Source organism: Primulina eburnea, chromosome 9 (assembly GCF_022965805.1).
Source record: "Primulina eburnea isolate SZY01 chromosome 9, ASM2296580v1, whole genome shotgun sequence".
NCBI classification, from domain to species: Eukaryota; Viridiplantae; Streptophyta; class Magnoliopsida; order Lamiales; family Gesneriaceae; genus Primulina; species Primulina eburnea.
In genome coordinates, this window is record NC_133109.1 from 25,858,799 (window position 1) to 25,886,255 (window position 27,457).

Sequence of the window (27,457 nt, forward strand, 5' to 3'; positions counted from 1 at the left end):
TAATGGCACTGGAAGAGTTGATTAGTTCACTTCGCACCTTCGAATTAAACATGGACATGCAGAAAAAAAACAAGGGACAGACTATTGCATTCCAAGTCTCGAATGACTCCTACAATGAACTCCTTCAAATATCCCAAGAAGTTAATGATTCAGACCTTTGTGAGGAATCCATCGCCTATATCACGACGAAATTCGGGGATTATTTTAAGAGAATCAGAGATAAGAAGAAGGATGCACAACCGTCTAAATTTCCCAGTCTACCAGCAAAGACTTAGGTTTCAAAGACAGTGTGTATGAAATAGGTTTCAAAATCAACGGTCTTTGTGAAAGGAAAAGCTGATACGTCCTCATAGTCACAATCTACATCGATGAAAAGCATGCCTCAAAAAAGACAACCTGCCGCACCTGTTCCTAAGAAAAGAAAACATAGGTATGTATGTCGTTACTGTTTTAAGCCTGGACACATCAGGCCCTACTGCCTTAAACTCAGGAATGACTGCATGAACCAACAGTCGAGCCAGATGTTGCCCTGAATATTGTCCAACACTTTCCGCAACACCTCTAACAATCGACCTACAGTAAGAGAAATTTGGGTACAAAAGGTATAAACTCACTGTAATGTTGTCTAAACCTCCTAAACTAACACTGCAGATTATTGGGATTTTGATAGTGGAAGCTCAGGCCATATGATAGGATCACGAGAATATCTCACTGATTATGTTGATGAAAAAGGTGGTAGAGTAACCTATGGAGGAGGAGCTAAAGGAAGGATTGTTGGAAAAAGAACATTGAATGTCGAAGGACTACGAAAACTTCACAATGTGCTTCATGTTGAAGGATTAAATTCAAATTTGATAAGTATAAGCCAATTATGCGATAATAATTTACATGTCAAATTTGATAAACATAATTGTGATGTTTTTGATTAAAGGTGTATTTGAGAAGTGGTTCGACTATGACATCGTATGAGATAATTATAGGAAAGAAGCCTAACCTTAAATATTTTCATATTTTTGGTTTTGTGTGCTATGTTTTGAATGACAGGGATCAACTTGCAAAATTTGATTCAAAAAGTGACAAGTGTTTATTATTCGGATATGTCACTAATAGTCGTGCTTATCGAATGTTTAATCTTAGAACTAGGACTATTATGGAATTTATTAATGTTGTTTTTAATGATCATGCATATCTGAAAAGAAAACTGTCGAGGATGATGTATATGATTTGCTGGAAATTTCTACCTCACTGGAAAATATGGATGTTGCTCCAGATGTTGCAACACCTAACACAACACGAGACACTGAAGTCATTGAACCTGAGGATGAACAACAAAGTGATGATGATGTAGTAGATGATGGACAAAACATTCCAACTAAAATCCAGAAAAATCATCCATCATCTCAAATAATTGGAAGTGTGCATGGAGAAGTCCAAACCGGAAAGAGAGAGAAATTCGATTACCAGAAGATGGTTGGACTGGTGTGCATGAGCACCATGTATCACAGGTCAGATTTTCATGTTTTGCATCTCAATTTGAACCCAAAAATGTTGGTGAAGCTTTAAAATATGAATTTTGGATTAACGCAATGCATGATGAACTTGAAAAATTTATTCGAAATGATGTTTGGAACCCGGTTCCACCTCATATGTGGGGACCCGGGCTCTAACTCAACTATCTTTGGGATTAAGTGGATCTTTGCTAGAAAATGGGCCAGAAAATTTTTATTTTAAACATTATAACTATTGTATATAGATCATACACAAATGATATCTCTATTTTATTTCCTCAAAAGTAAGTACATGTCTTATTCCATTACAGTCATACAAACTAGCGTTTAAAAAAAAACAGCTACAGATTAAATGTAAAACCACTAGTTCCTCTTCTACGCCCGAAATCACCACGCTATCCAGTCTCAGTCACGCTCTTCTTGACCCTGATCCTGTCCCACCTGTTGTCATGCACACATACAGACACAACAACAGCCGGATACTCCGGTGAGAACAAATCCCAGTATAAAACATGTATACATGCATGTCATGCAATTAAATACAAAATCATAACACATGAATCAGTATTTATGACACATTAGTGAATACAGATAAAACTCTTCGACTCTTATTCTTTGACTCAACTCATATCTAAGTCTAGGGATCCCGGTGTGAATAAGACGTAACAATCTCCCACCTACTCTCCCAATCGGGGTGGCAGTACGTCTTATTCCCGGACTTCGGCCGTCTCTGTATCGAATATCTACAATAGAAGTCGATTTTATCCTACGTACATCGACACCACCGAACATCCGGTATCTTGGCATATCTGCCAACGACTCAACTATCTCATGTGCATTGCTATAACTCCATAGACAAGGCATAACTATATCAAATTATAAACAATCTAGTATGTGATTTTTGGAAACTCAAATTGGATCTAATTCGAGTTGTGTCTTCCCGAATCAACATTGAATTATAACTTTCTTCTCATAGTCTCGGTTTGAACAAGTCAAAGTCTTGAAATCTCGATATCCAATCTGTCAGTACAAATCTGAAATGACAAGTATAAAATGTACCATATCAAGCTCTAACTTAAGGAAATATACATACGGATCAATATTCAATCTCGGGACATCTCAACGGCATAACGGAGTAATCTCGTGATACCGGTCAACTCAAACATCAATAATCAATAACAGTAGCTCATAATCCTCCTTACGACACATGATAATCTTGCAACTCTGCATAATCCTATTCAACTAATGCTGAATCTGCATATTCCAAACTCAAGACATGCTGGAAAATGTACAAAATCACATATCATATCCGTTCTTCGATCCGGTGTCAAATATATGTGCCCCATCATCTCAACAACATATATTATCAAGCATATATTGATTTCTCCCACACATAAATATCAAAACATGCTGGAAAGAAATAAATATATATACCCTTTCGAAGCTCTTGTCGAGAGGAGTGAGAATCTCAACTCGGATCGATAATCGGACGGCTAGATCTTTCACAATTCAAAATCTAAGCTATGATGAAACTTGAGAGATTCTAAGGCCCTCGGTTCTGTCTCCTGGAAGTCTGAATGAAGGAAATGAGGATTCAATTCTTTATATATCAATGCATGCAAGGGGCAAGTGGCTCATCCTTTGCTAAACACGTCTCGCGCAGATGCGCGAGACATAATGTCTCGGCGTTTAGCATCACGGTGACTCGCACATATGCGCGCCCTTACTTGGCGCATATGCGCGAGGCCTTTGTCCATTCTTCACAACTCTCGGGTACCCTCGCGCACATGCGCGGATTCATGTCACGCATATGCGCGAGGTGCTCTGCCTGCCTCGCGCATATGCGCCCGACGGGGTCGCGCATATGCGCGATGTCTTATCCTCGCACATAATTTTTATTTTCTTTCCGGCTTTCCCGGTCTGACCCGTTCTGTCTATAAGTGCATCAATTATCCACAATTCATTTCAGATTACAATAATCACATTCTTGGGCCTTACATTTCTCCCCCCCTAAGATATGATTTCGTCCTCGAAATCACAGGCAATTAAATCATATCAATAAGAAGGTATAACAGAAAAGGCTATATTGAAGACTTACATCAGTGAGATAACTCTGGGAATCTTTGTCTCATATCTGACTCTGTCTCCCAGGTAGCTTCTTCAATGCCATGACGACTCCACTGAATCTTCACCAACGGAATAGTCTTCGTCCTGAGTTGTTTGTCCTTCCGATCAAGAATCTGAATCGGTTTTTCAATATAACTCAAAGTGTTGTCTAGTTCTGCCTCATCTGGATGAATAATATGCGAATCATCAGGAATATATTTCCGCAACATTGATACATGAAAAACATCATATATTCCGGATAGAGAAGGCGGAATAGCAAGTCGATAGGCACGATCACCTATCTTCTCCAGAATCTCATATGGACCGATGTATCTAGGAGACAGTTTCCCACGTTTACCAAATCTGACAATACCTCTGAAAGGAGAAATCTTCAAAAATACTCCTTCTCCTCGTTCAAACACTAACGGTCTACGTCTAACATCATACTTGGCTTGTCTATCCTGAGCTGTCTTCATTCTTGTCTTAATTAGTTTCACTTTCTCAGTCATTTCTCGGATCATATGAGGCCCAAGTTCTGGTATTTCAGATATATCATCCCAATACAGAGGAGATCTGCACTTCTTGCCATTTAATGCTTCAAACGGTTCCATCTTGATGCTTGTTTGATAGCTGTTGTTGTACGAGAATTCACAAAGTGGTAGTGAATCTTGCCAACTAGTGCCAAAATCTAGCACTACAACTCTCAGCATATCCTCCGGTGTCTGGATAGTCCGCTTTGACTTTCCATCGGTCTGAGGATGATATGCAGTACTCAGGTGCAATGTCGTACCTAAAGCCTGCTGTAAACTGTGCCAGAAATGTGAAGTGAATCGGGGATCACGATCTGATACGATAGATTTCGGCACACCATGCAATCTGACCACCTCTCTGACGTATATCTCTTCCATCTGATCATGTCGGTACGTCATTATGTACGGAATAAAGCATGCTGATTTGATCAATCTGTCAATCACGACCCAAATCGCATCACATCCCCGGGATGATCGTGGTAACTTCGTAAAAAAATCCATGGAAATGTGATCCCATTTCCATTCGGAAATAGATAAACTCTGAAGTAAACCTTCCGGTTTCTTCCTCTCGGCCTTCACCTGTTGGCAATTCAAACACTTAGACACAAACTCTGCAATGTCTGATTTCATCTTTTTCCACCAAAACTGTTTCTTCAGATCATTGTACATCTTTCTGCCACCAGGATGAACACTGAAACGACTACAGTGCGCTTCTGACAATATCTGTTGTTTTACATCTGAGATATCTGGCACTACAAGACGGTTATTCACATACAAAACATAATCATGTACTTGATAATCTGAATGATGTCATGATCTACCCATCTCAACCGAATTCTGAACATTCGAATCATTTTTCTGTGCTTCTTTAATGCGAACAATCAATTCCGGTTCTATTTGAATCGTAGCAAGTCGCAATGGTCTACTATCTGTGTCAAATGCTAATCCAGACGAACAACAATCTTCAATCAAATTCGAAACTCCTATCGTCGATAAGGATAGAGCACATACCTTTCGACTCAAGGCATCTGCTGCTCCATTAGACTTCCCAGGATAGTACTTGATTTCACAATCGAAATCCTTCAATAAATCGAGCCATCTACGTTGTCTCATATTCAACTCTGACTGCGAAAACTGGTATTTCAAGCTCTTATGATCAGAATAGATTTAAAATTTCTCGCCATAAACATAGTGTCGCCAAATCTTTAGTGCGAATACAATGGCCTCCAATTCAAGATCATGAATTGGGTAACGAGTCTCGTGTGGCTTCAACTGTCTAGAGGCATATGCAATTACATGTCCTCGCTGCATCAGAACACATCCTAGCCCTCTCTGAGATGCATCATAGTATACAACGAAATCACCAGTACCGAAGGGATAGTCAACACTGGAGCACTGGTTAACCTTTTCTTCAACTCCAGTAAACTGGACTCACAAGCCTCTGACCAAATAAATGGAGCATTCTTCTGAGTTAGCTGCATAATTGGCTTTGCGATACTGGAAAAATCTTTGATAAATCGCCGGTAATAGCCTGCCAGACCCATGAAACTGCGTATCTCTGGCACTGATATCGGTCTAGGCCAACTGATCACACCCTCAACTTTTCTAGAGTCAACAGCAATACCCTCTCCCGATACGATATGCCCCAGAAACACAACTTGCTTCAGCCAGAACTCACACTTCAACAGTTTGGCGTACAATTTTTCTGCTCTCAAAGTTTTCCACAGAGTCCTCAAATGATTAACATGATCAATCCTATTCTTTGAATATATCAGAATGTCATCAATGAATATAATCACAAAATTTTCAAGGTACTTCTTGAAGATACGGTTCATCAGGCCCATAAATACAGCTGGAGCATTCGTTAAACCAAATGGCATGACAATAAATTCATAATGTCCATACCTGGTTCTAAACGTTGTCTTCGGTATATCAGAATCTCTGACCCTCAGCTGGTGATATCTAGATCTCAGATCGATCTTGGAAATACAGAAGAACCCTGCAACTGATCAAATAAATCGTCGATACGAGGCAATGGGTATTTGTTCTTTACCGTTGCCTTATTCAGTTGTCGATAATCGATGCAAAGTCTCATCGAACCATCTTTCTTCCGGACAAACAGTACTGGAGCACCCCAAGGAGATACACTCGATCTGATGTAACCCTTGGCCAGTAATTCTTCGAGCTGTTCTTTCAATTCTTTCAGCTCAATGGGTGCCATTCTATAGGGAGCTCTGGATATAGGAATGGTACCTAGTATGAGGTCAATCCTGAAATCTACCTCTCGGGTTGGAGGTAACCCTGGAATTTCATCGGGGAATACATCAGCAAATTCACGCACTACTGGCAGATCTGCCAACGATGGGCTCGATTTCAGTAGATCTATTGAATATACAAGGAACCACTCTGCTCCTTTCTGCAACAATCGACTCATAGACAACATAGATATCAAGGGAATCCGAGCTCTGGAACCCTTACCATAGAATTTCCACTCATCAGCCATTTCTGGTTTGAATCTGACAATTTTCTGAAAACAATCTACAGTGGTTCTGTACTTGGTTAACATATCGATACTGACAATACAGTCAAAATCAGACAACCCAAGCACAACACAGTCTAACTCAATCTCATTACCCTCAAACTGTAGCCTGCAATGTCTAACCGATGTCACTGATATCAAACCACTCCCCAAAGGAGAAGAAATAGATACTACAGCAGATAATGATTCAACAGGCAAAGAATGCATCAATGCAAAGTGCTCAGAAATGAATGTATGAGATGCACCCGTATCTATACACAAGCAGGATAACCGCAAAGAAAACAGTTACCTGCGATCACATCATCTGGTGCATCTTGGGCCTGTTCTTCTGTTAGTGCAAATACTCGAGCCTGCTGTCTAGGAGGTTGGCTCACAGTCTGGCTCCCTCCTAGCCTCGACTGACTGTGCAGGTGGCGCCTGGAAGAAATTGACAGATGATGCTTGCCTCTCAGGTTGAGGTACTGATGCAGATGATCCTTCACCCTGAGATCGCTGTGACCCTCTCTGTGGACACTCTGGCGAAATGTCCCTGTTGTCTACAGATATTGCATCGCCCAACCACTCCCTGACATTGATCTGTAGGATTTATGCCTCCACAATTACTGCAATACACCCCCGTAAAATTTGAACTCTGGCCAGGACCCCTCTGTCGAGACCCACTGGAGCTTGATGAACTGCTACCCGATTTCTTGAACTGTTTCCCTCGGGCTTTCAGTTGATCTTTCTTGCCACTGCTACTACCACCACTCTCGAATCTGGGAGGTGGTTGAAAAGAGGGCTGTGGTGGTCTTGGAATCGGAGCAGCATATGAAAGTCCTCGTTGCTTAATCAGGCCCGCTTCCGCTCCCTTGGCTCGGTTCAAGGCATCTGCAAAGTTGTTCGGTCTGCCGGTATTCATCAAGGTAAAAATATCAGGATTCAAGCCATTGATAAACTGATTTGCAACGGCCTCGTCATTCTCTGCAACGTGAGGAGCAAATCAGAGCAATGTCGAAAACTTTGCCACATAGTCTTCGATGTTCAGCTGTCCCTGTCTTAGATTGGCGAACTCGGCACCTTTATCCTTTTTGTAGGACACAGGGAAGAAACGTTGATAGAACTCTGCTTTAAAGACCTTCCAAGTGATCTCTGTGCCACTATGCTCCAACGCTCTCTTTGTGGTAAACCACCAATTCTTTGCGACTTCATGCAGTTGATGGCCAATTAACTTCACTCGACGCTCATCGGTATAGTCAAGGGACTAAAATAACATCTCGATGTCATATAACCAGCTCTCGCAATAAATAGCGCTCTCAGTACCTTTCAATGTCGGCGGTTTGAAGGATTGAAATCGTTTCAGTAGCATCTCCATCGGTGTTGCAGTAACATCCATCGGATCATTAGAAGTACTGCCTGTTCTGGTACCGGACGCACAAGCATTGCTGCTCTTCGAGGAGGCTTATCTGATTATCAAACGGATTAGTACACAATCTATACAATCTGTCTCAGTCCTCCTCTGATCCAGAATCAGGTCTGATTCATTTTATTCTTAATACATGTCGCAATCAACCGGATAAGCAGGTAAACATGTATTACCGCAAGAAAAATGCTTTCATATAGAACATATGTAAATCAATATAAAATTAATAACATGCTAGCATCATCAAAGCAAGGAAGACGACTCGATCTACCCCGCTCATTCGCTTCTATTCCAGTCTACAGAACCTACTGCTCTGATACCACCTGTTGTGGGGACCCGGGCTCTAACTCAACTATATTTGGGATTAAGTGGATCTTTGCTAGAAAATGGGTCAAAAAATTTTTCTTTTAAACATTATAACTATTGTATATAAATCATACACAAATTATATGTCTATTTTATTTCCTCAAAAGTAAGTACATGTCTTATTCCATTACAGTCATACAAACTAGCGTTTTTAAAAAAACAGCTACATATCAAATGTAAAACCACTAGTTCCTCTTCTACGCCCGAAATCACCACGCTATCCAGTCTCAGTCACGCTCTCCTTGACCCTGATCCTGTCCCACCAGTTGTCATGCACACATACAGACACAACAACAATCGGATACTCCGGTGAGAACAAATCCCAGTATAAAACATGTATACATGCATGTCATGCAATTAAATACAAAATCATAACACATGAATCAGTATTTATGACACATTAGTGAATACAGATAAAACTCTTTGAATTTATTCTTTGACTCAACTCATATCTAAGTCTAGGGATCTCGATGTGAATAAGACATAACAATCTCCCGCCTACTCTCCCAATTGGGGTGGCGGTACGTATTATTCCCGGACTTCGGCCCTCTCTGTATCAAATATCTACGATAAGATTCGATTTTCTCCTACGTACATCGACACCACCGAACATCCGGTATCTTGGCATATCTGCCAACGACTCAACTATCTCATGTGCATTGCTATAACTCCATAGAAAAGGCATAACCATATCAAATTATAAACAATCTAGTATGTGATTTTGGGAAACTCAAATTGGATCTAATTCGAGTTGTGTCTTCCCGAATCAACATTGAATTATACTTTTCTTGTCGTAGTCTCGGTTTGAACAAGTCGAAGGCTTGAAATCTCGATATCCAATCTATCAGTACAAATCTGAAATGACAAGTATAAAATGTACCATATCAAGCTCTAACTTAAGGAAATATACATACGGATCAATATTCAATCTCGGTACATCTCAACGGCATAACGGCGTAATCTCGTGATACCGGTCAACTCAAACACCAATAATCAATAACAGTAGCTCATAATCCTAATTACGACACATGATAATCTTGCAACTATGCATAATCCTATTCAACTAATGCTGAAATCTAAATATTCCAAACTCAAGACATGCTGGAAAATGAACAAAATCACATATCATATTCGTTTTTCGATCCAGTGTCAAATATATGTGCCCCATCATCTCAACAACATATATTATCAAGCATATATTGATTTCTACCACACAAAAATATCAAAACATGCTGGAAAGAAATAAATATATCAAACTGAAGATTGTCCCTGCCTTTTTCAAGGGAAATATGAAGGTTGATCTTCCTTGGTCCGACTCTCACAATGCTCATTGTGGGGACCCGGACGCTAATCATCTTCTTAATCGTCATTCGGACTAATTTAATCAATTAAAATAAACAGGGTCTAATTTTTTTTTAAAATGCGGAAGGTAATGGAATCATTCTATTATACAAACCAGTATAATAATACAAATCCTGTATAACATGCATCTAATTCAAAACTAGGTTCAACTACTACAATCAAGTAATCAAAACCTATTTATGTCCAAGTCCGGAATCACCACTCTAATCTCGATCTTTCTTCACCTCTGTGACCCTGAACCTGTCCCACCTGTTGCCATGCACACATACAGACAAGACAACAGCCGGATAACTCCGGTGAGATACAAATATCCCAGTATAAACAATGTATTAATGCAATCATATAAAACATATATAAAAGCATAAACAATCATAAAAACATGTATCCAATCTGACTACATGAATCGATAAAAATCTGTACCAAAATCTAGGACTCATTTCTAATCTAGGGATCCCGATCTAATTTAGACTTTGGTATACTGTATCGAATGTCTACAATAGACGTCGATCTACATCTAAGCTCATCGATACATCGTAAGTCTAGAGTCTTCGCGGTTCTGACAAAGACTCGGCGGTTCTGCCCTAGCTAGGCTGATCTACCCTAGACTCAAACTCTTGCTCTGCTATAATTCAATAGAATAAACATATCAATCTGATAATCTGCAAATATCCATGCAATAAAATAAAGTATGTGATTTTGGGAAACTCAAGTCAAACCTAACTCGAGTTGTGCAATCCCGAATCAACATTTATTTATACTTTTCTTGCTATCACTCTGATACAATCAAAGTCTTGATTCAAAGTCTGTCACTGTTTAATCTGGCAATGACAATATCAATATACTGTATCAATATTCTAATCAAATCATGACATCTTTGTTTTATCAAATTCTGATGGTACAACAGTATAATCCTGCGATATCTGTGATACCAAACCAGTATCTACTAATTCCAATAATTTACAATCAACCACATTACAAATCTGATATCAATTCTAGTCAATTTCATTATGAAATTCATAACAATTCCATATTCAGTCCGTTTCTTAATCTGACTTCGATTCTACGCTGTCTAACATGTCAAGAACAACATATATGACGTGTATTCAATTCCAACAACATCATAATTTCAAAACATGTCAAAACGTAGTAAAACTTACGTCCAGTTGTAGCCTGCATTGATAGTAACACAGTACCGAAGTCGGATTTGAAATCTAACGGACGGATTTCTCACGAATCGAATTCTAAAATCAAATTGGAAAAGGGGTCTCGATTTCTTCTTTTTCCTCATATATATATATATATATATATATATATATATATATATATATATATATATATATATATATATACCGTGCATGTTTCCCAAAACGTGGCCCATGCCTTTGTGCTTCACATCTCGCGCATATGCGCGACCTATCTCGGCGCATATGCGCGAGACATAATGTATCAGCGCGTGTCTACACGGTGGCTCGCGCATATGCGCGACACATCTTGACGCATATGTGCGAGGCCTTTGCTCAAATTTGCCAAGTCTCGGGTACCCTCGCGCATGTGCGCGAATCCAAGTCGCGCATGTGCGCGAACCTTTCTGGACCTCTCGCGCATGTGCGCGCATATAGTCGCGCATGTGCGCCGATGCTACTGTCCTCGCACATCAATTTTCACACGCGATCTCATTTCGTGTCTCGGTTACCCCTTTTATAATCGTCCCGATTAAAATTAATAATCATAATTTAACACGATATAAAATCTTGGGCATTATATTTCTCCCCCCCTAAGATACGATTTCGTCCTAGAAATCACAAGCCATTAATCGTATCAATAAGGGTATATATACAAAACTGTCTACGAAAATTTACATTATCGAAATAATTCTGGGAACTCTTGTCTCATATCTGATTCAGTTTCCCAGGTTGCTTCTTCAGTACCATGACGAGTCCATTGAACTTTTACTAGTGGAATAGTCTTCGTTCCGAGCTGTTTTTCTTTAAGATCAATAATCTGAATCGGTTTTTCTACATAGCTCAACGTCTCATCCAGTTCGGCCTCGTCTGGTTGAATAGCATGTGAAGCATCCGGAAGGTATTTCCTTAATAACGATACATGAAAGACATCATGTATCCCGGATAATGAAGGCGGTAAAGCGAGTCGATAGGCACGATCTCCTATCTTCTCGAGAATCTCGTAAGGCCCAATGTATCGTGGAGACAGTTTTCCTTTCTTGCCAAATCTGACAACTCCTCTGAAAGGTGAAATCTTTAAGAATACTCGGTCTCCTACCTCAAATACCAACGGTCTACGTCGAACATTGGCATATTTGTCCTGTCTGTCTTGTGCTGCCTTCATTTTCTTTCGAATTAGCTTCACTTTTTCTGTCATATCTCTGATCATGTCAGGTCCAATCTCAGGCACTTCAGAGATATCATCCCAATAGAGAGGGGATCGACACTTCTTTCCGTACAACGCTTCAAATGGTGTCATCTCAATACTTGTCTGATAGCTGTTGTTGTACGAAAACTCACAAAGCGGCAATGCATCTTGCCAATTAGTGCTAAAATAAAGTACTACTGCTCTCAGCATATCTTCCAGTGTCTAGATAGTCCGCTCTGACTGTCCGTCGGTCTGTGGATGATATGCAGTATTCAGATGTAACTTCGTACCGAGTGCCTGCTGCAAACTCTGCCAGAAGTGCGAAGTAAGTCGAGGATCACGGTCTGATACAATTGACTTCGGCACTCCATGTAATCTGACCACTTCTCTGACATATATCTCTGCCATCTGGTCAAATCTGTACGTCATCTTGTACGAAATAAAACATGCAGATTTGGTCAATCTGTCAATCACGACCCAAATCGCATCACCACCTCGGGAGGAACGCGGTAGCTGCGTCACAAAATCCATGGAAATATGATCTCATTTCCATTAAGGAATGGACAAACTCTGTAATAATCCTCCTGGTTTCTTTCTTTCTGCCTTTACCTGCTGGCAATTCAGACATTTGGAAACAAATTCGGCGATGTCAGTCTTCATTTGTTTCCACCAGAACTGTATTTTCAAATCATTATACATCTTCCTGCCACCAGGATGAATGCTGAATCGACTGTTGTGCGCTTCTGACAATATCTGTCGTCTTAAATCTGAAACATTTGGCACCACCAGACGATTATTCACATACAAAATGTTATCACGTACCTGATACTCCGATCGATGTCCTGTTCTAACCATCGATACTGATTTCTTAATCGTCATTGGGACTAATTTAATCAATTAGAATAAACAGGGTCTAAATTATTTTTTTTTAAAATGCGGAAGGTAATGGAATCATTCTATTATACAAACCAGTATAATAATACAAATCCTGTATAACATGCATCTAATTCAAAACTAGGTTCAACTACTACAATCAAGTAATCAAAACCTATTTATATGCAAGTCCGGAATCACCACTCTAATCTCGATCTTTCTTCACCTCTGTGACCCTGAACCTGTCCCACTTGTTGCCATGCACACATACAGACAAGACAACAGCCGGATAACTCCGGTGAGATACAAATATCCCAGTATAAACAATGTATTAATGCAATCATATAAAACATATATAAAAGCATAAACAATCATAAAAACATGTATCCAATCTGACTACATGAATAGATAAAAATCTGTACCAAAATCTAGGACTCATTTCTAATCTAGGGATCCCGATCTAATTTAGACTTTGGTATGATGTATCGAATGTCTACAATAGACGTCGATCTACATCTAAGCTCATCGATACACCGTAAGTCTAGAGTCTTCGCGGTTCTGACAAAGACTCGGCGGTTCTGCCCTAGCTAGGCTGATCTGCCCTGGACTCAAACACTTGCTCTGCTATAATTCAATAGACTGAACATATCAATCTGATAATCTGCAAATATCAATGCAATAAAATAAAATATGTGATTTTGGGAAACTCAAGTCAAACCTAACTCGAGTTGTGCAATCCCGAATCAACATTTATTTATACCTTTCATGCTGTCACTATGATACAATCAAAGTCTTGATTCAAAGTCTGTCACTGTTTAATCTGGCAATGACAATATCAATATACTGTATCAATATTCTAACAAATCACGACATCTCTATTTTATCAAATTCTGACGGTACAACAGTACAATCCTGCGATATCTGTGATACCAAACCAGTATCTACTAATTCCAATAATTTACAATCAACCACCGTACAAATCTGATATCAATTCTAGTCAATTTCATTCTGAAATTCATAACAATTCCATATTCAGTTCGTTTCTTAATCTGACTTGGATTCTACGCTGTCTAACATGTCAAGAACAACATATATGACGTGTATTCAATTCCAACAACATCATAATTTCAAAACATGTCAAAACGTAGTAAAACTTACGTCCAGTTGTAGCCTGCGTTGATAGGAACACAGTACCGAAGTTGTAGCCGTGCATGTTTCCCAAAACGTGGCCCATGCCTTTGTGCTGCACGTCTCGCGCATATGCGCGACCTATCTCGGCACATATGCGCGAGACATAATGTCTCGGCGCGTGTCTACACGGTGGCTCACGCATATGCGCGACACATCTTGGCGCATATGCACGAGGCCTTTGCTCAAATTTTCCAAGTCTCGGGTACCCTCGCGCAGGTGCGCGAATCCAAGTCGCGCATGTGCGTGAACCTTTCTGGACCTCTCACGCATGTGCGTGCATATAGTCGCGCATGTGCGCCGATGCTACTGTCCTCGCACATCAATTTTCACACGCGATCTCATTTCGTGTCTCGGTTAGCCCTTTCATAATCGTCCCGATCAAAATTAATAATCGTAATTTAACACGATATAAAATCTTGGGCATTACACTCATGCAGCACCTGATACTTCCCAGGCATATATGCTCCTCCACATGCCACTGATTTTATACTACTCACTGTCCCAGAGGTGAAAGCACAAATTGATCATGCTCTGGCCAAGATTGCTCAGGCTCAGACTGACTTTGCCTATTATGAAAATATGGCTGTAAACTACTGGCTATTTTTAGAAGTAGGTGTTCATTCTAAACAAAAAGGGGGAGAACAAACTCAAGCTGGACGCTCAAGAACCAAATATGCTGCCGGTGGAAAAATTAGTGATGAATATGCGGATGAAGGAACTGAAGAATAATGAAATGTTCACATCATTTTGCCCCCAACAGCTCTGATAGATTTTCTTTGTTTCCTTGATCAATTTTATTGTCTTGCTCTTTTAGTTAGTTTGTTAGTTCCCCTATGTTATCAATGTTTTGCTTTCCCTTATGAAATTCTACTTTCTGTTAATGAACTGATATTCTGCAGATGTTGTCTCACATGTTGCCATCACAACTAACAACATCTGTGCTACCTTATTAAGAGGGAGTTAACTGAAGTTTAACTCAGATATTGAGTTTGATTTGATTTTGTCCAGAAAGACAAAAAAAAGAGAAATTGAAGGGAAATTTTTTTTTATTTAATTGATACAATTTCTTTTCTTAAATAATTTCTCTGATATTATCTTTCCTTGTTGATTTGATAATATTTAATGATATTTTTCCTTTCTACATAATGAGATAAGTAAGCAAGTATTATCATGATATGGTAACAATGTTTAAAACAAGAGTTTATTTCTGATCAAATTTTTACCTTCCTTATCTTATAGATTTTAGTGTGAGGAATGTGATAAATAAGAGAAGCGAGGATAGTAATGACGAACGCACTATCGATCAATCATTCACTCACGCTCGTGCTTTGTGGAATTTCAGAGCAAAATATTCTTCAAAAGACGTGAAGTTTTGAAGTGTGCAGATATCGCGTGTTGCCTTGAATGTTGGAGACATCTACAGACAACATCAGTGTGGAAGTTGGCTAAAGTTTGTTTTTTTTCTCCTGTTTGGCATCACATTTTTGTTTGCTTTCTTGACTGTTTATTCTAGTTATTTGTTTCTGAAAGATATTTATTTTCTCAACTATCATAATCACTAGTGATTGGTTTTTGTAAACGATTTGGTTTTCTAGTGATTAAGTTTTTCTCTGAGGCATCACACAAGTATTTATACTTGTGCATATTTAATCTTGTCCATCTATTTATTTAAAGTTAATCTGTGTTATAAATTTTAATATTCTGTTGTATGTTGTCATAAATGTTTTAACATTTTATACAACACTTAATTATAATATAACACAAGTTCATAACGTTACACTACTGTTCTTATATAACCCTACATCTGACAAGAAATATTCCTAACAATACCTACGGTCTGAATCAGGAAAGCAATATTGTAGATTTCAATATATATGGTTTAAAAAGTTTCTGTGGTTAAAGTACTCTCCTTCGAAGGATGCAATATATTTTTTTCCGTTCTATCTTTTTGAATTAAGTGAAACACAAAAATCTGAATTTATAGATGAAGGTTTTAGAAATTGGAAACACATTAATGATGGAGCTCAGTGTGTCTTTTTGTCTCACATGAAAAGTTCTAACTCGGCGCATAACAAATCTTCAAAATTTATTGTTTATTTGATGAGTGTAACTCGATAAATAGATAAAGTTATAGATCAATAATCTTCTGAACATGTTCAAAAAAATCGATTAAGACTTGCAACAACAATTGAAAGCGTTCATTGGCCATGCGGATTGAGAGATCTTGATGAATTTTCATATTCCCAAAATCATAATATTTTCATTGAAATGTTACAACTTTTTGGAAAACAGAATAGTAGTATTGGTATTTAAAAAAAAAAGAATACTAGTCTTGGTGATATTATCTTAAATAAGGCTCCGATAAATGAAAAATATACCTCACTAGAAAGTTCAAAAAGAAATCTTGCGTTAACATAGTCAGAAATAAAATCCATGATGAAGTTTGAGATTCAAAGTTTTGTATTTTGGTGGATGAAGCGAATAATGTATCTAATGAAGAATAAATAACTATAATTTTGATATTTGTTGATGTTCATGGTTTCTTGCAGAAGCGTTTTTTCCAAATTGTGCATGTTCATGTGATGCCTTCACTAGATATGATCTAGAAATTCAAGATATGCAAGGTCAAGTGTATGATGGTGCTAATAATATATGCTATATTTTTAATGGATTGCAAGCTTTGTTTCTTAAAGATTACCTCTATGTATATTATGTGTGTTGCTTTGCTCATCTACTCCATCTAGCATTATTTATAGTGACTGAAAAAATAGATATGGATTTTCTTGTCAAATCTGATGACTATTGTTAATTTTGTTACATCTTTTTACAAGATAAATGCCGAGTTACAATATGCTCAAGTTAAAGATATTCCACATTCTGTTGTTGCTGATAAACGTGAGATTGGGCGAAGAGCTAATCATATTGGTACTTTGCATCGAGCATTAACCACTCGTTGGAGCTACCATTTTGTTCTATTGGCAGCTTGATAGTTATGAATGATGTAACTATTAATGTTCTTGAAAACATTATCATTGATGGTTCCTCTAATTTGATGAGTGGGGGAAGCTGTTGGTTCCCTGATAGTGATGAATCTTTTGATTTCATTTTTATTTTGAATTTGATGTGTAAACTTATAGGGATAACAAATTTGTTTTGTTGTGCCTTGCAAAAAAATCTCTTGATATCATAAGACCAATGGATTTGGTCTCTATGACTAAAATATTTATCCTGATATTGAAAATGATGGTTTGCTATTTTTTTTCTTTCGTATGTCAAATCATTTTACACAAGATTGTATATTGATACCAGAGATGAATTCTCATTATAAGCATTATACTCGATCATGCAGACAAAAAAATATCATCACAATTGAACATCAGTTTTATTATGATATATATTGTTGTTGCAATAGATTTTCAGTTGGAAAAATTAAACTGTAGATTCAGTTATGAGACAGTAGAAATTTTAATTCTTAGCTCTGGTTTGAACACTAAAAATAATTCTAAATGTTTCAACATTGACAAAAATTTACTATTGCGGAGAAGTATTATCTTGAAGACTTCACTGAACATGAAACTCATCATTTGAGGTTTCACTTACAACATCATGAGCTCAATGTAGTTTATTATTACATTTTCAGAATGTAGAGCCCAAATTCAGTACACGTAAAACCAATGCATTTATTAAATTGTCGAATTGTTCATTTAAGTTTAAAATTATTTTTAGCGATGCATGATCTATTTAATTGCATCATTTTAAATTATTTATGTTTATGTGATGCACGTTAAATGCTTTCTTGATTTTCATGTTTCAGGCGATTATTCGATGCGGGATCGAGGAAAAGAGACCGGCGATGATTTTGGCAATTTTAAAATGTGATATTTTATTTTAAGTTAAGAATGGGCATTTTAAATGATTTATTTAGTTTTTTTAGCATTTAAATTCCAAACTTATTTATTTGGTGATTTTAGGAATTTAAAACCTTTAAAGTCTAGCAAGTGTATATTTTTTTTTTAATTAAGGGATTTGCTGAGGTTAGTGTGGATTAAATTTTTAATTATCATTTTAATTAGTTAATTGAGCAATAACTTCCTCCTAATTAAACACAAACACGTTAACACTCAAACTCACACACACAAACATGTTTTCACACACACACTCTCGGCCATATGCACACACACACATTTCATTTCTTTTCATCGTCTTTCTAAGAAACTTAGAGTTCTTAGAAGTTATCAGCAGCCACCCCATCCTCTTCTTAAAGTTCAGTAATTCTCGTGCACTTCCTCAAGGAAAATCGAGCTACAAATCGTCCGGGATCAACCATCGCACCGTTTCCGCTTTGATATCGCCGTATCGTGAGTTTTAAATATCAAAAGACATGTATATTCTTTCGTTTATAAATCGTTCTCATCATCATGGTTCGTCGGAACTGTCGCGGAACTCGTCGCGGCGACCACCGTTCCAGTTCCAATATTTCATCACGGAACGGTCGCGGCGCGGACTTACAAAAAAAATTAATTCAAAATGTTAGTAAAATTTGTGATCGAGCAAAACTTTCACAAAAAAGTTCAACTAAAATAATATAGTCAATTAAGGCTTGTTACGTATTTTACCTGTAAATTTTAGAATTGAAGTGAGCTATGATCAAATGCAAATGCTAATACTAAAATGACATAATATGCATAAAACACACACAATAATGATGAAAACATACACTAAACTAATGCAACAAAACACGTAAAAACGACCTATATCAATTTTGTAGAAATATATAAATTACATTATATTAAAATATATAAAATCATTAAAAATTAATACTTCAATACAAATTATTTTACAATACTAGCACATTAAAAAATATATCGTAAAAATTACACCTTACCAGAGCTAATACCATGAGGAGTGACGGGGAGGAGCTAAATCATCAATATTTTCTCCCTGAGTATCCAGTTGATCAAATTGATTTCTAACGTGTGGATATCGATATAAATTATCACCAAGTTGTCCATAGGGATATTGATTTGACTGGGTGGATGAGTGGTCATTGGAATGAGATGAATGACTCTGTAAAAGTGTTTCGTCACGTCGAATGTAATACCCGAATCCACGATATCCACTAGAACTAGCAGCCGTACTCGAAGATCCATACTCAGGACCACGACGTTTAAAACCGCTCCTTATAGATGATGAATTATTAGGAAATCTATTGCGAGCACCATCAAAATAACTCTCAGATTCATTGTATCTATCACCGATATAATGAGACGATCCATAATCAAATCCACGATGTCTAATTCCACTTGTATCGGATGCTGATGTATCAAAAGAATCATGTCTAGCACTATAATTACCATAATATCCATATCCAGATGATTGATTTCCAATCGGATCATACCCAACATGTTGAGAGTCCAAATTATAACTCATCGATCCATAATTATCTCTCATTTGAATTTTCCGGTTTCCCCCCAATCCGAGGCATCTTATATGTTCTTCGACACCCATATATGGTCGAGAAGATCCAGATGAATGTTCTTTATCACTAGCACTAGAGAATTCTGACAAACTTTCCAAGAAGCGACGTTGTTCCTCAATCCCAGGGCGATAACCATGATCAGTATCTTGTGTTGCATAATAATTTTCATCACCTTCTGCCCATGCATACCTTCGATATGATGGTCGTAGTGACGACTTTGATCATGCGTTGTATCTTGTGATCTATGATGCTTTCCAAGTCCTTGTTGATCATTTCCATCATCTGAATCATCACTATCTTCACTATCTTCTCCATCATCTCTAGATAGAATTCTTATTTCTTTTGATTTTGTTGACTTCTGAACATTTTTATTCTTTTTGCATGACTCTGACCGTTAGTAGTTGTGTTGTGTTCATCGGAATGTAATTCTTGAATTCCTTCATCTAGCCATGCCAAATCGTCATCTTGTAACACCGACGGTTCATTATCCCTTATCCACTCGCTTAAGATATCATCATCATGAAAAATGTGATTGAGGTCTATCGGACTGTAATAGTCATCTTTTTCTTTTCTACATGTCAAATTTCGTACCCTGAGCCGCATGTTGTAATGAACATAAACTAATTTGTGCAGCTTCTCTACAGCCAAACGATTACGAAGCTTTGTGTGTACAAGAGACCATGTACTCCAATTTTTCTCGCATCCCGAAGATGAGCATGTTTGGCTTAGAATTTTGATTGCAATTTTTCTAAGGTGTGGAGCATCATCACCATAGTCATTCCACCATTCAGCTGATACAAAAAAAATAGTTTTATATACATTTTGTAAATTATAAATTCTTTTGAAAAATACTAAACCTGGGAGAGATTTTTTCACAGCCATTTTTGCGAGTGGTGATCCAAATTCACCTGTCTGATCAGTGAATAATTTAATCTACAAGAAAGAATAAGAAAAAATCATTATGGTTTATATTTCAAATATATAGTAGGAAAAATAAGAAAAAAAATTCTACCTCACTCATCGCCGAAGCTAGCGCACTTAAGTCTGGTTCAAATCTCTTTATTACAACCTTTAATCCTCGTTTGACCTCATCAGTATAAACACAAGTTCCAGAATACTGAAGTAATGGATTTAGAAAATATGCTGAAATAACATTTACATAATCACAAATTAGAATGAAAAATATATAAATGACTTTGACTATATGCTTTAAATAAGTTATATTGTTACCTGCAGCATGCAAATGTTGGTGTAATTGATTGTACCAATGATTATCGATGACATCCCAATATGATTGCCAATCTTTAGTATTTTCTTTTATTTCCAATTTTGCCTGATCCATTGCTTCATAGATAATTGACATTGTTGGCTTTTTGTCTTGATCAACAAGTTTCAAAACTTTTACAAGCGGTTCCATTGTAGCACAAACATCACGAGCTCTCTTCCAAAATCTTGCATCCATGATAATATTAACAATTTTTTCGGCTATTTTTCTTCTTCTGCTGGTATTATTGATTTCTTCCCACTCCGCAGAAGTGCACAATCTCTTCAAATCTGAAGTATGCCGAACAAGACTTTCAATAGAAATAAATTCTGTAGCAAAGCGGGTTATTTCTGGTCTTAACAATTCACGATCATTGGTAAATGTTTTCATCAAATTCACAAGTTTATCACTGTTGTATATGAAACTTGTGATTTGTTTGGCTTTTTCAATACACTTTTTTACCTTTTCCATCTTACCAACATCTTCCAAAATGAGGTCAAGACAATGTGCTGCACAAGCAGACCAAAACAAATGTGGTCTTTCCATCATCAATTTTGCACCTGCAGCCTTATTTGCACCTTCACTATATCAGTAACAACTTGCACAACATTTTCTTCTCCAATCTCGTCAATCACTTTATTCAATAGAGATAAAATGAAATTAGCTGTCTTTGTTTTGTTGGAGCAATCAACTGAACTATGAAATACCATATTACGATGACAATAAATCATAAAATTGATGATCGGATGCTTGTTGCGCGTGCTCCAACCATCACACATAACTGTACACCCGTACTTGGGCCATTTAGATTTTAATGTATTTAGATAATTATTTATCTCATCCACCTCATCTTGTAAATAAACCCCACCAATTTGGCGTCCTGAGGGACCTTTTATTCTAGTTCCAGCCTCTGCAATGGTATTAATCATGGATTGATAATATGGTCCACTATCTGCTGCATTGAATGGAATAGCATTGTATATAAACCATTTTGAAACATCTTTCCCAACTTCTTTGACTTTTTCAACAGCAAACCAATTTTTTATACTCTTACGTTTTGAGGGAAACATAAATGAGTCAATCCCTTTTGATGGTAATTGAGATCCATCTTATACACTAAAGCTGCGAGGCATATCTCTTTTTAAACCAGGATTTAGGCCAAAAGATGAACTAGCACCAGGAAATCCTACAATTATAAAATTTAAGATTAGACATGCGAAATAAATTAATAATGTATGTACACACGAATTAATAATATTGTTTATATATTGTTTACCTAGACCGTGTCGGTTACGCATTTCCTCCTCAAAAACGCTTGTTTTACGGCTTTCCTTCATGACTTTTCGCAATTCTCGAGTCTCAATATCTTCTGAAGCATCTTCACTGCTACTATCACTTTCCAATCCATGTATACTTTGTTGTATTGATTCTAATACTTTTTCTTTTTTCTTTTTCAATAAATTTCGTTTTGCCTTCGAATCTTGGAGATGTTTTCGTAACATCAAAGATATTTCCTTGGGAGCTTTATAACATGTTTCGACATTTCCAGTAACGTGTGCAATATGCTCTTTTAATATCGTAACTCCTCTGGTTACAACATTTTCACAAAATTTGCATTTTACTCTCTTTCGATTATCACCTACCATATCACCGAACTCCCAACCAATATCGGGTTTTGGAGCCATTCTACAAAATACTTAAATTTACAAATTCACAACCCACTTCATTTTTTCACTCTCTAAATTGACAATATCAACCAAAAATATTTATTCTATAATTTTACAGATAATTTATCAACGTAAATTTAAATACTTTTTAATAAAACTAATGATTAACTAAGTGAATTATACATAATTAACTAAGTATACGACAAGGCCACAATACATTAATTAACAAAATTTCTTTTTTTTTTAATCATAATCAACTACATTTATTAGTGGAACATATATAACATTAGTATTATTAACGTAAATACTTCAAAATAAATATCACCTTAGTTAAACTTTGTCGATAATTAGCTTCCAAATCCAAATAAAAGCTTCCAAATCCAGATTACAAATATTTGTGTACAAAGGAGAAACGCAGCAACAAGAGAGGTTTTTAAATAGAGAGATGATTTTTACAATTTCTTAATATGAAATAGGAAGATAGACTTGAAATTATTGATACAAATTATTGATTCTTTTGCAAGTTGTCTGACACTCTTTTCTTACTCCTCTTTTCTTACTCTTGGCACTCTCGGTCCATTGTTTTAACTTTTACTAGTCTTGTCCCCACAGGCCAACTCATTAGTTTTCAAATTTCTTCTGTGCGTCCAAGTCTTCTTCATCCATAAGCTCATCCAAATTCATTTTGAACAGCCGAACCGTTCCATTCGCACCGGCCGTTCCGTTCCGGCCGAGATATCGCCGATTTCACGACACAAAACGGCGTGACACTACACTCAACGTTTTGTACTGGAACTTTGACGCGCTAGGGGCCGTTCCCGTTCCAGAACGGCCGTTCCGGCTAAGACCCGGCCGCTCCGGTGAACCATGCTCATCATAGTATTTTTTTTATGTTTATGTGTAAAAATCCATGTATGTTGTGAAAAATTTGAGCAAAAACTTGTTGGATCGGTTTTGAAACGCTTTTGGATCTAAAAACTTGGAATTTGTTGTCATTTTAAATACTGCGACTTTTCACTGTGATTTTCTGGAAAACTTTCAACATATAGAACGTAGAACTTTTTGATACCTTCAATTTGACAGTAAATTCGAAATATTTGGATAAGAAATGAGAGATTTATGATCGTTTTCGTGGAACTGCTCAAACTGCATTTTTCTGAAAATGCTTACTTGATGTGTTTTGAAGTTTTATTGTTGCAGGCTACGTTGGGGATCGACAGGTGATCGTCGCTGCATTTAAGTATATCGAGAAGCATGTTGGGATGATTGTTGGTATTTCGTTTCGTGTCATTAGGCACTTGGTTGAATTAGAAGTCGTAGGAATTGATTTGGTGTCAAATTTCATGTTCATGAGTTGTATTGCATTGTAGATTGGACGTCGTTTTTTTCGGGGCGTTTGTATAGGTTTATACAATGCCATAGCACTCTAGGAAGAGTCTCGATATGTAGATCGAGTTTGGAGAATTAAGCCAAAAGTGTAATGAATTTTCGTTGGTTCACGATTCCAGTAGGTACACAGACCTGTAGCCGGACCCATGCCCCGGACCCTGGCACGGGGTCCGTGCACTTTTTCCTTCAAAATGTGAATTTCCAGCACCTACACGAACCCCACACGGACCCTTACACGAGGTCCTGCCCTTTAAAAAAAAATTAGGGATTGTTTTGGGGTTTGATGTTATGATTTAGTACGATGATTAAACGAGGTCAAGTCCCGAGAGATTTAGAACGTTTTGTCATTTTTGGGTGTGGGCGTGACTATACGTCTAAGTTATGCAAGATAGGTGTTCGAACTCATGTTAGTGTGTGCAACAGTGGCCCCAAGTGAGATCCAATGAATTCCTCAACGCCACGTAAGTATGTTCGACGTGCAAAAGAAAATATTTTAAGTTTTTGAGGTATGCTAAATGTCTTGTAACCAAATTATGAACGGGTTTGGCAGCCGGTGAACGTGGCCGAGGATCTCTCCACCCCGATAAAGCATGACCGGGTTTAGATTAAGATTGGAAAACGGTAAAGCATGACCAATGACCAATCCACCCGATAAAGCATGACCGGAGATCTTATGTATGTGGCAGTGGATTTTCCCCGTCAGCCCAGTACTGTGGTTTACTCTGATCAGGCACATTTATGTATGAGTCACTTGCTTTGAAACATAGCTCTACGCAAAATGATGAAGTTTATGTATGTTCAAGTATGTATGAAGCAAGCATTTTTATGAAAAATTTTATGATGATGGCACGCCTGTGTTTATGCTACTACGTTCAAGTTTCAAGTATGTTTATGCTATTACGTTCGAGTTTCAAGTATGTACGCTCGACTTTAAAGATGCATGTGGTTTTATTACGTGTCACTTGTTATATCCAGTTTATACGTGTTGAGTCTTTAGATTCAGTAGACTTGATCGATGCAGGTGATGATGACTTTGAGGAGACGAGGGGTGGGGCCCAATGAGTCGACTTGGACTGAGCAGGAGGCTGATTCAAATACTCTGATTTCACGTTATTGTTTACGATATTTAAACATGTGTTTTTAGCAAACTTTATTTGTAATCTTTATTTGCAAATATTTGAATGATCAGTTAATTGTTATCGCAATTGAAGGTTTCTATTCAATTAAGAATTTTTTTTCATTTTTTCGCAAATTTTAAAGTAGTTTAAAAGCACGATACGCTACACAGAAAATGCTAAATATCTCGTAATTGTGTTTAGTTTATGTGAAGCAAAAAAAAATCGCAACAATACAATTTGATTGACAAGTTGATTCGTCTAATTTTTACTTTTCTTGTTTCCACAACTACTACATAGTGTGCGCTTTTTGTATGAAACATGCTTAAAAAGTTCTTCGTAATAAAATAGGATATTGCTTTCAGACGAATTTTATAATCATCTACATTGAGTGAGAAATTGCTTCAAATATGAACTCAAATTCTATAAATGATGAACATTATATTTCGATGAATTGTAGATCTCTACTTCAATACTAAAGCAATGTCTTTTATCTGGTATGCTCTGTAGAACTTGCTAAGGTACTATTTCAAACAAATGGAATTTCTGTCTCACGTTTGAATGGCCATTTCATTGTGAGACTACAAGACTTGAAATTGCTTTAAGGATATCAAATCCACCGACCGATGATAAGATTAACCAGTCTCCTTAAAAACACAACACAGAGGAGACACCACTAAGAATCTTATTTATTACAACAACATTGCCTGGTATCGAGCCTATTCGACTGAAGATGCTTTCAACACCTCCGATATCCTTGCGCCCAAACTCTGCTTTGCCTCGGGAGAAACGCCATGCTTGCCAATGATCGTTTCCAACACCGCTTCCGACAGTTGTTTGTTTTCTATCACCGCATTCTCTTTCTCAGGTAAACTACCGTCTTTGGAGAAACTGATCTACAAGGGGACAATTGCAGCCTATTAAGACATTAATTTGTTGCAAGACACACATAATCTATCTTGTTTCTGCCCAGTACGCACTTACCCACAGTGATCCTCGAGGTGATTGGGTGAAGCAGATGGATGCCCCAGGTGGGAAGCTTTCGTTCTTGAAAATCTCCTGAAACTTGCTGGTTGCTTCAGACTCTGCGTCGCTGAAGGTTCCGATTGATTTCCAGTATGCAACGCAGTTCTCTACCACCTTCTCGGAGTACTTCTGACCAGTTAATGGCAAGATCATCCTCACCTGCGTGAATTTCTCGAAGGGACCTATAAAATATGCAGACGTGAGAGACGGAGAACAAGTAACAGCACATCGTTTGAGATCAAGAAAAAAGGGGCGAAGATCACCAGTCACGATGTCCATAAAAAATTCGAGAGAATCCGTCAACTCTTGGGCGTTCTTGCCCTTCCACTTGTCGGCGAGCGCAGTAACGGCATTTTTCTCGAGGTACACACCGATAGCGGTGACCTTGATGAACTTCCCCTCGATTTCCAACCCTCTCGCCCCTGAACCCATTCATCGCCAATCTTATGACAATTAACATGAAAAATTCATGAAATAACAAGCACTACTCACCTGCGCCGCCGAGGAAGAACGTCTTGGTGGATCCCGGCGGCTTCACCAACGATGGAAACTCGCAAGACTCGATCTGTAGATTGGTGATAGACATTGCCTCCCCACCGCACGCCGAACTGTTTTGAGTAACAAAAATGTGGTAAGCAACCCTACTGGGTTTGATGTTTGGAACTGGGAATGAAATTATATATATATATATATAAATTTTGACCGACAGTTCAGGAAAGTATGCTTGGTGGGTGTGAAAATGATGGTTTCATGGGACATTGCCGTCTTTTGGCACGGAAAAAAAATTTGTGTGAGACGATCTCACAGATCGTATTTGTGAGACGGATCTCTTATTTTGATCATCCATGAAAAATTATTAATTTTTAAGTTAATAGTATTACTTTTTATTATGAATATGGATATGGTTGACCCGTCTCATAGATTATGACCTGTCTCACAGATCTTAATCTGTGAGACGGGTCAATCATATCCATATTCACAATAAAAAGTTCACGCTACCATGGATGACAAAAATGAACTCGATCTCTCAATTCAACACATGTCGTCGTGAAAAATATCAGGCTCGGGTGTATTTTTGGGTCAAAATAAATCGAATCCGAATTCAATCCTCTGCATTTTTTCAGGTGGGTTCAGGTTGATCTCAAAAAAATATCATGTCATTCATTAACCCGAATCCACCCGACTGATCATACCTCACCACAATGCCATTTGTTTGTAATTTTTAAAGCTTTCATGCTGTTTTTAAGAACCAAATGAGGTTATAGAGTAATTT

The 27,457-nt window shown here is 37.6% G+C and overlaps 2 protein-coding genes across 2 annotated transcripts; both read right to left on the reverse strand.

The window, feature by feature from the left end:
- Nucleotides 1-20,056: 20,056 nt before the first annotated feature.
- On the reverse strand, nt 20,057-21,552 carry LOC140840461 (uncharacterized). Its single transcript, XM_073207647.1, has 3 exons — nt 20,954-21,552; nt 20,736-20,866; nt 20,057-20,656 (listed from the first exon to the last, which is right to left on the reverse strand). The coding sequence occupies exons 1-3, from the start codon at nt 21,534-21,536 to the stop codon at nt 20,057-20,059; spliced, it is 1,314 nt and encodes a 437-aa protein (XP_073063748.1). The 5' UTR covers nt 21,537-21,552.
- Nucleotides 21,553-25,658: 4,106 nt separating this feature from the next.
- On the reverse strand, nt 25,659-26,856 carry LOC140840462 (chalcone--flavanone isomerase). The gene is made up of 4 exons (XM_073207648.1): nt 26,677-26,856; nt 26,448-26,606; nt 26,143-26,366; nt 25,659-26,054 (listed from the first exon to the last, which is right to left on the reverse strand). The coding sequence occupies exons 1-4, from the start codon at nt 26,768-26,770 to the stop codon at nt 25,878-25,880; spliced, it is 654 nt and encodes a 217-aa protein (XP_073063749.1). The 5' UTR covers nt 26,771-26,856; the 3' UTR covers nt 25,659-25,877.
- Nucleotides 26,857-27,457: the final 601 nt, after the last annotated feature.